The 16,308-nt window shown below is 38.3% G+C and overlaps 1 protein-coding gene across 8 annotated transcripts in view; it reads right to left on the reverse strand.

The window, feature by feature from the left end:
* The window catches only part of MYO1B (myosin IB), a 228,775-nt gene that overhangs the window by 151,864 nt on the left and 60,603 nt on the right, over window positions 1-16,308 (reverse strand). For all 8 annotated transcript variants that reach the window (XM_043994426.1, XM_043994423.1, XM_043994429.1 and 5 more), the window contains exon 3: window positions 1,134-1,249. In XM_043994426.1, the coding sequence (XP_043850361.1) occupies window positions 1,134-1,249 (116 nt within the window). The remainder of the gene's footprint in view (window positions 1-1,133; window positions 1,250-16,308) is intronic.

Here is a 16,308-nt window from a genome sequence, read left to right on the forward strand (position 1 = left end):
CCATTTATGAAGCATTCATTTTGAGAATACAGAGAAACAGAGAGGCATGGTAGTATAGTGGATACATTGCTGGTCTTGCTATCAGAAAACCTGTTTCGGGGGCAGCTAGATGGCGCAGTGGATAGAGCACCGGCCCTGGAGTCAGGAGTACCTGAGTTCAAATCCGGCCTCAGACACTTAACACTTACTAGCTGTGTGACCCTGGGCAAGTCACTTAACCCCAACTGCCTCACTTAAAAAAAAAAAGAACACCTGTTTCAAAACATGCCTCTGGATACTTGCTCTGTGACCAATGATGAAGTCATTTACCCAAATCTGTCAAATGGGGCTAATACCTGTGAGTTCCTACAACATCCAACTGTTGTGAGGCTCAAATAAGTTAATGAATGTAAAGCACTTTGTAAACTTTTAAGTGTTATATAAATGTTAGTTATTATTACAGTTACAAATCCAAGCCAGTGGCATTCCTTATACAGGAATCATCTTTATAAAATAACTCTCTTCTATCATACAAGCAGAAGCAGCAACAGCCAAACAAGTAACTTCAGACTATAGTGCTACACAGAAGCAGCGTGCACCTGGGTCTCTGTGACATGGGCAAATTCCTTAACTTCTCTGTGTAGTAGAAATATTCCAAGAATTGGATTATGTCTTTACAGCACTGAAGAATTTCTCTCAAAAAATGCACTGTATAAACCAAAGGTAGGATTGAGTCCACTCACTCAACCGCCACTGCACAACTAGATACACTTGGAGACCTTTCTCAGGCCAACCAGTCTTTGATAACACTGTGTGTGCGCTTTTAAATAAACAAACAAAACAAATCCTAGTTTTACTTTCTATAAAGATATAGCAACATCTGTTACTACTGTCATAGAAAAATACCAGAAAACTTTTCTCCACAGGGAACTAAACATTTCAGAACGCAAATAGTAGGACACTAAATGAAATAACTTGACTGTTCCCTTTAAAATAAGGCAATGTCACCATATGAATTCTGCAATCTTTTATCTTGAAAACCACAACTGATAAAAACATACTTTCCTATGACTCACAGAAAACAGCTGGACACATCTGTCAACAACCCAGCTCTTCAATGACAGAGAACCTTAAAGCTTTAATACCATACTTACATGTGAGGACTCAGCTCATAAAAATTTCTATTCCGGTAATCTTCCACTTTCTCTGGTGAATAAATGGGCAATGATCGGTATGGGTTCACTGATATAACCACACTTCCAATGTACGTCTATAGTAGAAAAGGAAAAGAAATTATCCATTAGTATAGATAAATATCAATGTGGGTTAAAATTTTAGCATTTTAAAAAATCCTTCACAAAACAGCATTATTCCTATCATTTGACTATATTACTTGTATACTCTTCAAAATGTATCTTTCTTGCTTATTCCATTAGATAATGAATAAGAAGCAGAGATCTATTTTCTTAAAGAACTTTTAAAACTACAACTACATAGGATGGAGCGGGGAGAAGGAAAAAAAGAAATTTACATGATAACTTTCTTATATATTTAAAAGGAATATCAAGTTGTGCATAACAGATTTGCAGTTTCATGTGCAATTATCTTTTTTATTGTGCTATTTTATGGAAATGCTTATTTTATTCCATAAATTAAAGTAAATTATTTTTAAAATAATAAAAATTTAAAAATTAAAAACTACAAATTCCCAAATACATATTGAATGCCATGCATATCAAAGATATCCCTATTTTCTTCATCATGTTATACTGTCCTGTACTCTACCTCCAGCATAAGCTAAGAATGCAGTTAGCCCTTGGTCTTCCCAATCTCTCCCTTGCAATCCCCAATAACTGGCAATAAATCACTCTGTTCAATTTGGTGCCTTTAGCTGTCCCCTCCCGCCATCTCAGAAAGCCATCCTTGAAAATGAAACTTTTTTAAAAAGTTAGAAAAAACAAATTCAGCAAAATCAATTGATAGATCAATTTTTTTTTTTATATAATGTCATGCTCTACACCCAAAGACCCCTCCACTTCAGCAAAGGAGTTGGGGCACTTCTTTTGTAGGCTGAGCTTATTGTTTGTAATTCTGCAACATTAATTTTTCATTGTTTTCTGCTTACTGACATTTATATTCACATTGTGGTGGTTAATGTGTATGTGTTTTTTTAATTCTCCTTACTTCACTTTGTATCAGCTTGTTTCTCTATATCATCTTATTAATGCTTAAACAGCAAATCCACCACATTAACATACCCCACTCTGTTTAACCATTTGCCCAAACAATGGGTATACTTTGTTTCCAATTCTTTGCCCCCCCCCCAAAATGCTGCTATAAAGATATTGGGGGGGGCGGCAGCTAGGTGGCGCAGTGGATGGAGCACCGGCCCTGGAGTCAGGAGTTCCTGAGTTCGAGTCCGGCCTCGGACACTTGACACTTACTAGCTGTGTGACCCTGGGCAAGTCACTTAACCCCCATTCCCCCCCCCAAAAAAAACCAAACAAACAAACAAACAAAGATATTGGCGTACATGAAGTCTTTCCTTTTGTCAGTGCCCTCCATCCAACGCATGCCTTAGTAGTGTAGTCTTTAGGTCTAAGAGTCTATACATTTTGATCATTTTATTTACATAATTTCATATTGCTTTCCAGAATGGGTTCACTAATTAATAGCTCCATTAATAAAGCATTAGTGTATCTCTCACAGAATGGGAAGTGAGAAACAAGAAACACTATGTTGATTTTTTCCATGATAAAAGATTGCAGATTGAAGATTTATGAGTCTGCCTTAATCAAATAATTTTCTGAAGCTAGAAGATTTAATGTCTCATTTTTTGTGATACTGACCTTCCATGAAAAATGGCCTGATTCACATAAATACATAATCATACATTCCAAAGAGATTAGAGCTTCTATATGAACTTTGCATTTAGCCATGATTGTAATTTTAGAATATAAGACAAATACACAAGAAACATTTCAAGTCAGGCTTGTGAGCAGCCACCTAAAAGTTTCTAAGCCCACATATATTTTCACAGGAGTCTCTTCTCCTGAAAAAAATGTTTAAGTGTAAATGGTGGTGGTGGGGAGAGGGGAAGGTTAACGGTAGAGGAAAAGTGATGTTTTATTATTTTTAAATAATCATCTACTTAGTAACAATTTCAACAGAAAAAAATCAATGAAAATGAGGAATGATATCTTAACAGCATAAATTTCCCACTATTTACATTTTGATAAAAGGAGGGGAAAACCCTGTTAGCAAAAGAATTAAAATAATATGGGGGCCAATGAGGGTTAAGTGACTTGCTCAGGGTCACACAGCTAGTAAGTGTCAAGTGTCTGAGGCCATATTTGAACTCAGGTGTTCCTGAATCCAGGGCTGGTGCTTTATCCACTGCGCCACCTAGCTACCCCCAACATCTTTATTTCTAATCTCTCTTTTTTTGTGTGTGCTAATAAGATTTCATTACTTTTTTTAAGTAGTAGAAATATTACCCATAATACTTTGATTCTACTTTCTTCAATCTGTTTTACTTACAATCAGACTATCATAGGTCATCTACGCCAACCTCCTTCCGCCCTCACTTTGCACATCATATAATTTCTTTCCTATTTCTTTGTATTTTTCATATTTTCTATTTTATGGTATTCCATCTAATTTCTATATCCCAGTTTATTCTGACATTTCCCCAAAGCTAGATATTCAAGAGAGCTACAATAATAGCAACATCTACCCCCATGCCATTGAGGCTAGTTTTTCCTTTAAAGGTAATAAATAAAGTAGCATATTAATGTAACAGTATTACCATGCTGTAAGAAACAGCAAATATAATGACTACAGAGAAGCTAAGACTTACATGAATTCATGCAAAGTGAAGTAAAAAAAGGCAAGCAAACAACATCCATAACTGTTTCAATAATGTAAATGTCATGGATGACTACCACACAGAAATCAGAATGGATGATGCAAAGTTACAAAGCACAAGAGATATGAAAAGACATTTCTTCATTTCCCCACACTTCTTTGTACGAACAGGAGAACCCAGGTGTAAAATATTGCATATACTGTTGGAAATTTTTCAATGCAATGGTTTTAAATTTTCTCCTCTTTCTCTTTTTCCTTAAAAAAAAAAAAATCTCAGTGCTTTGCTATAAGTGATGGCTCACCAGGAGGGGATATGGGGAGAGGTACTGAGGAAAGCTAGCCAATGAAAAAACAGAAGATATCAATAAAAAAAACCTATTTCAAAAAAAGCAGAGAAATAATTCTTGAGGCATAATTGGACTAGAGGACTAAGGCTCAGACAATTTCCAGTCATCTAATTACAAAAGTTCCACAAAAGAGGTATCAACTGACTCCTGGAATTGGGTATGTGCTTCTGATCTGAATACCAACATAGCAAAAAAAAAAAAAAAAAAAACCAGAGAAGAACTGTGCCCAAATTAATCCATGCCATATTTCTTGCTAAATATCATTTAAAATGTTATTAAGCAAATTTCTTCTTCGTTGGATATCAGATGGACTACAAGTACTTCAATCTAACCCAAGACCAAAAATGAACATTAGGGGCTGGAATTATTTCCAGCCTTATATAATCATTTTCTATTTTTCTCTGGATATACAAATAAACTCTTACTATATATATTTTATGTAGATCAGTTCAATCTTTCTTGTTCCTTTTATTAACTTTTCAAAGTAGAAAGATCACTAGATCAACAGATACAATCAGTCACCTGGTAACCTAATGTATGTTGCCAATGAAGGTAGCTGGCATCTTATTTTTCCTGTATTGCACAAAAGCTTCCTCCCCTCCTCACACCTTCCCCACTGAGCAAGCCAATGTGCATCTATTTCAACAATAGATTTTAACAGAATGATTTTTAACTAAGAGTCGAGAGAATCCACCCATTGCCAAATGGAGACATTACCATGGTGGATGGGAAGAATTAGCAGAAAGGCTAAAAACTAAATTCCCTTGAGGTCTACAAGGGAAAAACAAGGTACTAGAAACTCTCTTTATCTTTTTTGGTATTTTCTTGAATGCACTGTTTAAAGGGAAAAAAAAGAAAATGGATCTGTCACGCAGAAAGTTTCCTTTAACGTTTAGATGTTTAAGGCTCCTTTTAATATTTTGACAGTGGCTAAATCCTTGATAAAATCTGCTCTGGTAGCATTATTACAAAGAAAAGAGACTACATATAGCCTCCACGTCTCATACTCCCAAACTGAGGTTTATAGATGATTATACACAGTTTACCTAGTGCCAAGAAAATGAACTGCACAAACCACTGCTGACAAGTTATCATAAGTATCCCTGGGTTGAAATTGAATACTAAGTAAATATGAGTAATGCTGCTCACTGTTTTTCAGTAAACCTGTTCTCCATCTGTTAGCACTGCATGGATCCCTAAACTACATTATTCTCCCTCATTTTCTCTTGTCCCACATAATTTAATAGCTGGGAAACTGGCCAGCCAGGGTTAAGATTCTCAGTCCTCAGAAAACAAGAGTGTTAAAAACTGAGCCATTACAGTAAAGAATAGCAGGAAGTACAGGTTTTTCACTCAATGGTTTCTCCCCCAGATAATAGGTCTGCCATCTACTATCATTCCCAGATTCCTCATTTAAAGAGCTTCTTCCTTGGGGAAAAAAAAAATAGATCTATGTATGTTAGCCAAGGCTTTAAGTAATCCCATGTGTACCTTGGGAGAAACTTGACTGTTCATGGTGACAATCCTCACTAAAACTGAGTCACTGAGAACCCCTGATGAAAGGCACAGCAGAAAGCAGCTGACAGGGTGGGGTTTGGGGAAGCTGTACTGGATTTAAGCCACCAAGCAGCAGAGCCCAAAAACTGTCAGGGAAGGCTCCATTTAAGTCATTTAACTGCTTGCTTAAACCTCAGAGCTCTTGAAGGAACCAACCATTCCGGCACAGACCAAAGCAATTTCTCCTATCATTGGTTATGTGGAAAAGAGACTGGCAAGCATCTTGGGTTATACCAACAATAACAACTGGGCACTGGCTTTTTCACTCTAAAACCTATCATTTCAGAAAACAATCCAAAGTTGCCATTTTCTAATTGTATCATGCTCCAAAAGTACAAAATTCTGTTACACAGGAGCCAGACCAAAAGCACACTGTCATAAAGCAATCAATGCTTCTGAAAGTCAATCTCATGTCTAAAAGGGCTAAGTACCACATGCCCATTTTAGTACTAAATATACGAAGAAAAGAAAATTACGAGCTGTCTGCAAGAAAGGCACCAACAGTACTTAAGTTGGTGATGCCTATGTGAATGAGCTGGAAAGGTACAGGTACACCAACCCACAACTGCAGAGCATTAGTGATGGCATGAGGGTCCAGAGCATGTGAAAAGAAAAGTTCCAAATGCCCACACAAGGACACAAGACTACTGTGGTGTGACTGAACCAATGTATTCCATCAATTTTCCCTATGTTAAAGGGGACTTTAGAATTCAAGCCTAGCTAGGATTTTGTCACCAGCTAGGTGACAAAAAATTTGAAAAGAAAAAACAAATCCTTCTACATAATGCCCAGCATTCTATAAATCAAGTCCAATAAACTAGTCTGACCTCTTCATTTTACAGATGAGAAACTGAGTCCCAGAATAAAAACCTTAAGTTAAGCAACCTGCCTGCGTCCATGCAGCTATAAATGGTTGAGTTGACTGACACTTGAAGCCTGGTCTTTCTGATTCAGGTCCAATGTTCAATCCAGTGTACCATGTTGTGGCTCTTATATGAAAGTATGTAGTATTCACAAATTAAACTGATTAAATAAAAGCACAACAAAGAGCTATTCTATTCAGTAACAATTTGAAATTAATTTGTACTTTATTGATCCCAACAGCATCAACACACATGTGTGTATATGTTTGAGATGTTTACACAGTCTACAAAAAGCATTTTTTGCATATTTATTATACTGAGTCATGTTACATATTTTGTAGGAGCTAAATAAAGCTCAAAACGATCATGCTCAGAGTCCACTGGAATTCTCAAGCCCCTAACAATGCCATGGACCCATAGGGGCCCCAGAGATCCTAGGAACAACTGTTCTTGTTCAAACCTCCATTTTACCGATTATAAAACTCGGGCCTCAGAGAAACTACTTAAATTGTATGAGCTCAGACAGTATAGACTGTGCCCCTTGTCATGCCACACTTTGGACAGGTCCCTAGATGATTTACTCCACCTTTTACTTATTCATCAAAATATGCTGCTGACACATAGTTATAAGCCTTAACTTTTCTCCTAATATTTGATTTTTTGATTCTCTGTTCAAAAAGGCAGCATGTCGGGTTAACAATTTAACCCAACCTCCAAAGACCATGCATCCTCGCATCAAGAGAACAGAAGAACGTTTCCAAGCCAAACAAAACAATATCCTGCCTGACATTCATAGTCTTTCCAGAGACAGGTCATCAGATCTGCAACAATAATACTCACCCTCTGGGTGCTTAAATGCTGTGAATGAACACCTTCCTAGGCGGAGCTCATGTTACTGTCAAAGTCAGCTATCTAGAACACAAGCAAGAACCCCAAAGCATGCCACCTTTGCACTGTAATGTCAGCTGGCACAAATTGTATGCATGTAACTCCATAAGAAAGTCCATAAGGAATTCATGCAGCATCTAATCACTGTTATTTAAGACAAAAATCTACAAAGTGAATGGAGGGAGAGGGAAGGAAGGAGAGAAGGAAAGGGGGAAGGGAAAAGAGGATGAGAGAAGGAAGGAGGGAAGGGAAGGGAAAGGAAGGAAAGAGGGAAGGGGAAGAGGAAAGAGGGAAAAGGGAAAAGGGAAAGGGGGACAGAAAAGCAAGGGAGGGGAAGAAAAGGAGAGAAGGGAAAGGAGGAAAGGGAAAAGGGAAGAGAAGGAAAGGTGTTCTACAAATATTAACCCATTTGATCCTCACAACAATCCTGAGAGGTAGGTGCTATTATTCCCATTTTAAAACTGAAAAACAAACAAACAAACAAACAAAAACTAGCAAAGGTAAATTGACTTGCCCAGGATCACAGAAATAGTAAGGGTCTGAATCTACATTTGAATTAGATCTACCTGACTGCAGGTCCAGCCCCCTAGCCACTGCACTACTCAGTTGCCTCTAGAAGGGGATATATTGAGAAGAAGCAGGTACATGCATTAACAGTTTGATCATAACAGAGGAGAGTCTTGTCCTTGTGAGGTAGAGCTGACCACAGACTATCTTGTCCATCTTCTCATGGTTAACAGTAACACAGAAGGTAAGCGACTTGAATCATGCAGTGAATGGAAGAACCAAAACTAGAACCCCAAGTCTCTTGACTGATCTAGATTTTAACTGAAACACACACACACACACACACACACACCCCTCCTCGCTGTCACTGCTGCTGCCAAAATGCTTTGGGGAGGGGGGTGGGGTGGGAGGGAGGTAGGGAAAGCACCTGCCAGGATGTTTTCCTCATCACAGGAAACCAGCCTGGTATCAGTGTTCTATGAGAAGAATTGCCAACATTTTTGTAGTGAGGAGTTTTCCGCCCGCTAGGTTTCAAACTACAATTACAACATTCACAAACTATAAAGAATGAGAAAAATAGAGACGAAGAACTTTTTAAAAATGCTTTTTTTTTAAAGACCCAAAGTTCAAAAGAATAAAGTAATGTTGGACAGTATTTTATTAGTTTTCCTTTGGTACAGTTAAATAAAACTAAACAATCTCAAACCAACCAATACAAACTAGAGATGTTTGTTTAAGCATATTAATGAAATCATGGAGAAGCAATGTGGTATAGTGGATAAAACACTAGGCTAGAAGCCAGTAAGACCCAGGTCTAAGTCTTGCCTCTAACACATATTGACTGTGATTCTGGGGAAGTCATTTAATCTCTCATTGTTTTAGGCAACTCTCTAACACTTTAAGTTTCTTTTCCTTTTTCCAATTATTTATTCATTTAGACTTTATTTTTTTGAGTTCCAAAATCTCTCCCTCACTCCTCCCCTCCCGCACCCATTAAGAAGGCAAGCAATGTATCAATCATACATGAGAAATCATGCAAAAACAATTTCCACATCAGCCATGTCACAAACAAAAATAAAATAAAAGCAAGAAAAATAAAGAAAGTGAAAATACTTCAGTTTGCCCTCAGCTCTCTGGAGGTGGATAACATTTTTTCATCATGATTCCTTCAGAATGGTAAGACTGTTCGGTTCAAAGAAACTGCCAACATGCATTGGTAAAAGGTTTATAGGAGGGGGCGGCTAGGTGGCACAGTGGATAAAGCACCAGCCCTGAATTCAGGAGTACCTGAGTTCAAATCTGGCCTCAGACACTTGACACTTACTAGCTGTGTGACCCTGGGCAAGTCACTTAACCCCCATTGCCCTGCAAAAAAAAAAAAGGTTTATAGGAGTTCCTTCTAGCAAGTCTAGCTCCTAATCCTGTGAATTCACAGAACCAGCTCCTACCCCCATATTAATAGATATCAAATACTGACTACTGAGTCTCAACTCTCATCAAGGAGATGTGACAATAATACTGTAGAGATCTCCAAGTATTGCCTTTTCCTTGGAAAGCCTGAGCCTGTAAGGAAAAGGATTTTGATCACGTTACTGATAAATGGAGTCTTTCACCTAAAAATGTGATAGATGAATCTATCAATTCATGTGATTAATGCCTTTCATGGAATGAAGTTGTATGGTATCACCACTGACCTCTAATCAATAAACAATCATCATATTTGTGCAGGATCTCCTACACACAAAGTATATATGTGTATGTAAACACACACCCACACATACCACATGTATGCTTTACATAGACACATTTATATTGTATTTGCATGTGTATTACATATGTGTATATATATATATATATATGGGGAGGGGTGTTCACATATACTCTATGCATGCATATGGGTGTGTCTGCGTCTGTGTATATAGAAGTATAAGCCACGTTCCCTGTCTTCAAAAAGCTTGGAAAATGATTGGTTTTGCCCTTCATGCTCAAAGAGGACCAAAATGACAAACTAATAAATTACACTAACTAAAGAACAAAGACATTAGATCGTAAGAATATGGACTTAGGGCTGCAGAACCTGTCAAGTTCAACTTCTGCATCAAAGGTAGAGTCTGAATCAAGATTTGAACTCAGGTATCCCTGATTCCAAGTCCCTTGCTCTATCCGCTTACCCACAAAATGCCATTGATGCTATAACTGTAAAATCAGTAATAAAGTAAATAAACACAATGAGTTTATAAGGGGGAGATTACTACAGACTAAAACGACCTGGGGAAAGATTTCACAGACAAGACGAACTTAAACTAACATTTTTAAAATAGCTGTTTTGAACAAACAAAAGGGTGAGGGGGTGTCTCTGACAGTGAGGAGAAAAGCACGGGGAGCAAAGATTTTATGAAAAGGAATTAAAGAGAAAATACTAAAAAAATAGGCTGGAGATAAAACTTGAAAACTAAGGTAAGAAGTCAGAATTACGTCCTGCAAAAGGCACATATTCCTCCACATCAGCAAAGATTTGTTATAAGAGGAAAAGCAGGATCAAGGAGAGGCATCTTTAGAATCAGAAGTATCTGGGTTTAAGTCCTCCTGATACATACCAGCATGGTGGCTATGACAAGTGCCTTAACTTCTCAGTGTCCCAGACAACTCTTCCTAAGAGTAACTTCTTATATAGACTATTTGCTAAATCTGCATTAGTGGAGAGAGTCTCTAGAGTGGGCATCCCCCACTGCCCTACCCCCACTATCTCCAGACTGGGAGAAACCTTATCAAAATTAAATTTTTTCTAAAGATTTAATTTTGTAGTGATGTGGGAAAATGGACTACAAAAGGAGAAAGGCTGGAGGCAGGGAGAGGAGTTCAAAGATTTGTGAGGACAGTAAATGATCCATCCAAGTGCAAAAATAAGAAAGTAGGGGAGGAAAACCTGCAGTCCAACACAGCGTTCCTTGCAATTCTTTAGATAAACTCACCTAAACAAACAATCTACGGCTGCACATTAACTAAAAACTTACAGTTAAGAATGTTAAAAATTGTTTTTACATGGAACTGGGAAAAAATAAAATATCAAATAATTTTTTTTTTTAAAAGAAAGGACAAACTCACAGTTAAGTAAATAAGTCTTTGGATTGTTGTTTTATGTAACTTCATTTCTGTAACCCTCACAGTAATGGCAGTAACACAGATACACAAAAGTGGGACAATCTGCTACCCTGCTTTTCTCGAGTCAGGGATTCCGTTTATGAATCAATATTTTCCCATGACATCCAAATCTAAATGCAGCCAAATGAACCAGAGGCGACAAGAAAGGACTTTGAAGACCAACTGAAGTGGAGGGAAAAAAATCCTAACCACCTTCATCTAGTAAGATCACAAAGTGCTAGGTGGCACAGTGGATAGAGTGCCAGGATTGGAGTCAGAAAGACTTGAGTTCAAATCTGGCCTCAGACACTTAACAGCTGTGTGACATGGGTAAGTCACTTGACTTTTGTTTGTCTCAGTTTCCTCATCTGTAAAATGAGCTGGAGAAGAAAACAGCAAACCACTACAATATCTTTGCCAAGAAAACCCCAAAGGGGTCACAAAGAGTCAGACATGATTGAAAACAACTGAAAAATACTAACACATTATTTCATTTGTGGCTCACAACAATCTCATGGGGTACAATACTGTGGGTATTATTATCCCCAATCGATGAGGACTTATTAAGGACTTAACCTATGCTAGGGCAGGACTAAGCATTGAGAATACTAAGAAAAAGTCAAAACAGTCTCTGTCCTCAGGATACTTCCATTTGAATGGGGAAAAGGGAGATAACATGCATATAAATGGGTATATACCTGTAAGCATGAAAGAATTTATATTTACTGCACTTATTTATTTACTATACATATCTATGTATATGTGTATGCATGTATATATTTACTATACTTATAGACTAAGTTCCTTGAGCAAACAAACAGAACAAGGCAAACAAAGGCCTTTTTTTAAAAAAATTACTTGCCCAGGGTTATATAGCTAGTGAGCGCCTGAGATAGGGTTCAAACTTGGGTTTTCTTCACTCCTAAGTATAACACTGTAGGCAAATTTCTTAATCTTATAAACCTTAATTTCTTAATCTCTAAAACCTGGATAACATATACTTCCATGATCTCATAGGGTCTTTGTGTGGAAAATCCTTAATAAAATGGCACGTGCTCTAAAATATGGACTATTATTATAAAGCAACTTGTGAAACTCTTTGCTCAACTTTTCTAATGATTAAGAACAATAACAATGGGGGAAGCTAGGTGGCACAGTGGATGATAGAGCACCGGCCCTGGAGTCAGGAAGACCTGAGTTCAAATCCGACCTCAGACACTTGACATGTACTAGCTGTGTGACCCTGGGCAAGTCACGTAACCCAAATTGCCTCACCCCCAAAAAACAAACAAAAAAAGAACAATAACAATGCCTCAATTGACTTCTCATCATTTTCCCCCCAACCCATGACTTACCTGTTGTTAAATACCAACATTTCCCCAGTGGTTTAGACTTAAAACCTCAGGGTCATCTTTGACTCCTCTCTCTTCCATGATTCTTATTTCTAATCTGAAATCAATTTTGAGGGCATCACTTCCTTTTTGTTATTTATGCCTTCCTTCCCTTTCCTTCAGCCAATTTTTTCATTAGACTAAAAAGTGTGCCCCAAGGAGTTCACTCTTATGGACAAAGGAAATTGTATATACAATTTTTTGGGGGGGGTGGGGCAATGGGGGTTAAGTGACTTGCCCAGGGTCACACAGCTAGTAAGTGTCAAGTGTCTGAGGCCGGATTTGAACTCAGGTACTCCTGAATCCAGGGCCGGTGCTTAATCCACTGCGCCACCTAGCCACCCCCTGTATATACAATTTTTAAAGGAGAGGGAAGACTACATTTTCTGCATAATACACATGTAAAGAAATGGAGAAAAGTACATTTATTTATAATTACCAAAATGTTTTTAAAAACTAGAGGGAAGGAATTATATTAATGAAATTTGGGAGGGGGAAGGTCTGACTTTGATCTAAGACTTGACCACTGACCTTGCAATAGAGAAGACATGGGTTCAAATCCTTCCTAGTTCCACAACCTTGGGCAAGTTATTTAAACTATCAGCCTCTGTTTGCTCAAGGAAACTGAAAAATGGCAATCTTATAAACTCCCATGGTTTCAAGTATTATCTTGATGCAGATGATTCCTAGGTCCTATTATAATCAATCTTTTTCTCAAGCTCTAGTCCCACACGACCAATTAATTGTCTATTTAACATTCTGAATTGCATGACTCAAACATATCTCAATTCCACATGACCATATGAGAATTCATCATATTTCCCCTCAAAACCACCACTCTGCCAAACTTTCCTATCACACTATCATTTTCCATCATCCTTCCAGTCACCCAGGTTCCCAAACTCAGCGTCATCTTCAGTTCCTCACTCTCCTTCTTCCCTCATATCCAACCAGCTGCCGTATGTTATTCTTTCTTCCTCTATGTTTCTAGGATACATCCTCTTCTCTTCACCCATAAAGCCAACACTCTCATTTGGGACCCTCTTTCCTCCCATCTGTACTGTTGCAATATTCTCCTAATTGGTCTTCCTGCTTAAAGTTTTTTCCTACTTTGGTTTTCCTCAAGTTCAGGTCTGACCATAGTAACCTGTTCTTCTCAATAAACTCCATTGGCTCCCTGTTACCTCCAGAATAAGATAGCCTGTGTTTGACATTGAAAGCTCTTCGCTACATGTCCTATTGCTATGCTTCTTCCAGCTTTCCACATCACTCCCCTCCTTAAACCGGAATGGCCCAGCCATACTAGTCTACTTTCCACTCCTCATATATACATAAGGTTCCTTTTCTATCCCTCTGCATTGGGTTATATTTGTTCTTCTGCCTCACCTATGACTATTAGTACCCCCAGTTCCCTTCAAGATTCAACTCAAGGGGCAGCTAGGTGGCGCAGTGGATGGAGCACCAGCCCTGGATTCAGGAGGACCTGAGTTCAAATCCGGCCTCAGACCCTTGACATTTACTAGCTGTGTGACCCTGGGCAAGTCACTTTAAAAAAGACTCAACTCAAATACCACCTCCAAGATGTTAGTGCCCACCCTTCTAAGGTGTGGGTGTGTTTGACATTTCCAAAAGAAAGAATACATGCATAGAAGAGCAGACAACTGCAGACTGAACTATGAAGAATCCTTCAGTTTAGAGGGTAAAATGAAGAGCCATCATGGAGCCCACCAAGATAGAGTGAGATGGGGATAGTCTGACATCACACATGCTAGTTGAGGAAAGGGCATCAAGGAGAAAGGGTTGGTCAAGTTCAAAGTGTTACGGAGAGGTCAAGGAGAGCACAAACTGAGGAAAGGCCACTGAATTTGGTGATTGAGATGTTATCAGTAATCTTTGTTTGTTTTTTGGGGGTGAGGCAATTAGGGTTAAGTGACTTGCCCAGGGTCACACAGCTAGTAAGTGTCAAGTGTCTGAGGCCAGATTTGAACTCAAGTACTCCTGACTTCAGGGCCGGTGGTCTATCTACTGAACCACCTAGCTGCCCCTATCAGTGATCTTTGAAAGTAAAGTTTCAGTAGAAGGGGAGTTGGATTGGTGCCAACGGAGTAGAAAGTGGGTGATGAGTACATAGAGGAGGTGGATAGAGTCAGAATTCTTGAAGGAAAAAGAAAGAAAAATGAAATGTTAGCTAAAGGAAGAACAGCAATGTCATTTAAACTTCCCAAAGCTGAAATAGCGGTATCTCCCAATTCAAACAGGGCTCATCTCTGCAATCTCAAGGGGGAAAAAATGAACCAAAAACAAGTCAGGCCAGAAAGGTTTACAAAGACCAGGCTTGCCCACTTCTCAGCAGATCAATGCAAGTCAAGATGAAGTTTAGTAATAAAAAAGAACCTTGAATAGCTTCTGGGGTCACCTGTATGTACCCTGTGCATCCACAATAGCTCATTAAAAATCTTAATCACAAAAGCATTACAAGAGTCATAAACTTAGGTGTTTTACTGTAAGCAATCTATGATTGCCAGTCTATTTTTCTTTTTTGTTTTCTTTTTTCTTCTTACCAGATCTGTGACTTTTATAGAAAAGTTCTAGTAATAAGGGAATTACTATACCAGTGAAGATCAGCACCTGCTGTCTTAGAGAATTACTTGATGAATACACAGTGGTTAAATGACCTGCCTTAGGATCACAGAGGCAGTATGGGTACAAATCTAAGTCTCTCTGATATCTCTGTCCACTGTACAATACTACTTTTCCAAAGTTATGACCTGATAATCTTGGTAGGGTCCCTAAACATGTTTTTAAATATTTTTTTTTCAATTTAATTATATTGATTTTTTCTCTTACAGGTTTTGTTTTCTATGGTGTGTGTTCAAGTGATTTCTTTCTGTTTGTTTGTTTGTTTTTGCGGGGCCATGAGGATTAAGTGACTTGCCCAGGGTCACACAGCTAGTTAAGTGTCAAGTGTCTGAGGTCGGATTTGAACTCAGGTGCTCCTGAATCCAAGGCCAGTGCTTTATTCACTGCGCCACCTAGCTGCCCCCTTAAACATGTTTTTAAGCACTAAATCTGAGTGGAGGGAGGATGTCTATTTTTAAGGTCTTAAGGATTCTATCCTCAGTATTCTTCAATTCACCTAATCCAGGACACATCACCATTTGTACTTTCTCTAACTCAGTGAGATAAACACAAATGATACAAAATTATAAAAGACTGACAAAAGGCCTTTGTGTCCAGAGCACTTTCAGTTATCAGATGAATGCATCATGAACATTTCAATGAAACTAATAATACACGGATGGATGGATGTTCTAGGACATCAGACAAATGGCAGCATGAGGTGGACCTGTGAGAACCTTCAAAAATGACAATCAATATAGACAAACAGTCACTGTCAAAACAAGGCCTCTCTATCCCCTTGGGCTTGAAATGCTGGGAATTTGGTCACAAGATGTTAGGTACCACATTGTTTTTGGACTTTGTACAACCCTAGAGCTGCTTTTTTAGACAAACAGTTCAAAAATGTGCAGAACAGCATGTCTGCAAATTACAATGCTACGGTCAATAAGGGAGTTAGGTTTGGGGTTTGGTTTGGTTTTATGTTGGTCTTTACAGGATTTAATAAATTTAACTCACCATACATATGCCACTCCCAGAAAAAAAAACAACACAACCACATCTGAAGTCTACAGGCAATATGTACATTAGAAATAAGAACAGTGGGGAGGGATGTAGAAGAGGGCAAGGAACACCCAAATTAATGGTCAC

This window comes from Dromiciops gliroides, chromosome 3 (assembly GCF_019393635.1).
Source record: "Dromiciops gliroides isolate mDroGli1 chromosome 3, mDroGli1.pri, whole genome shotgun sequence".
Lineage (NCBI taxonomy): Eukaryota > Metazoa > Chordata > Mammalia > Microbiotheria > Microbiotheriidae > Dromiciops > Dromiciops gliroides.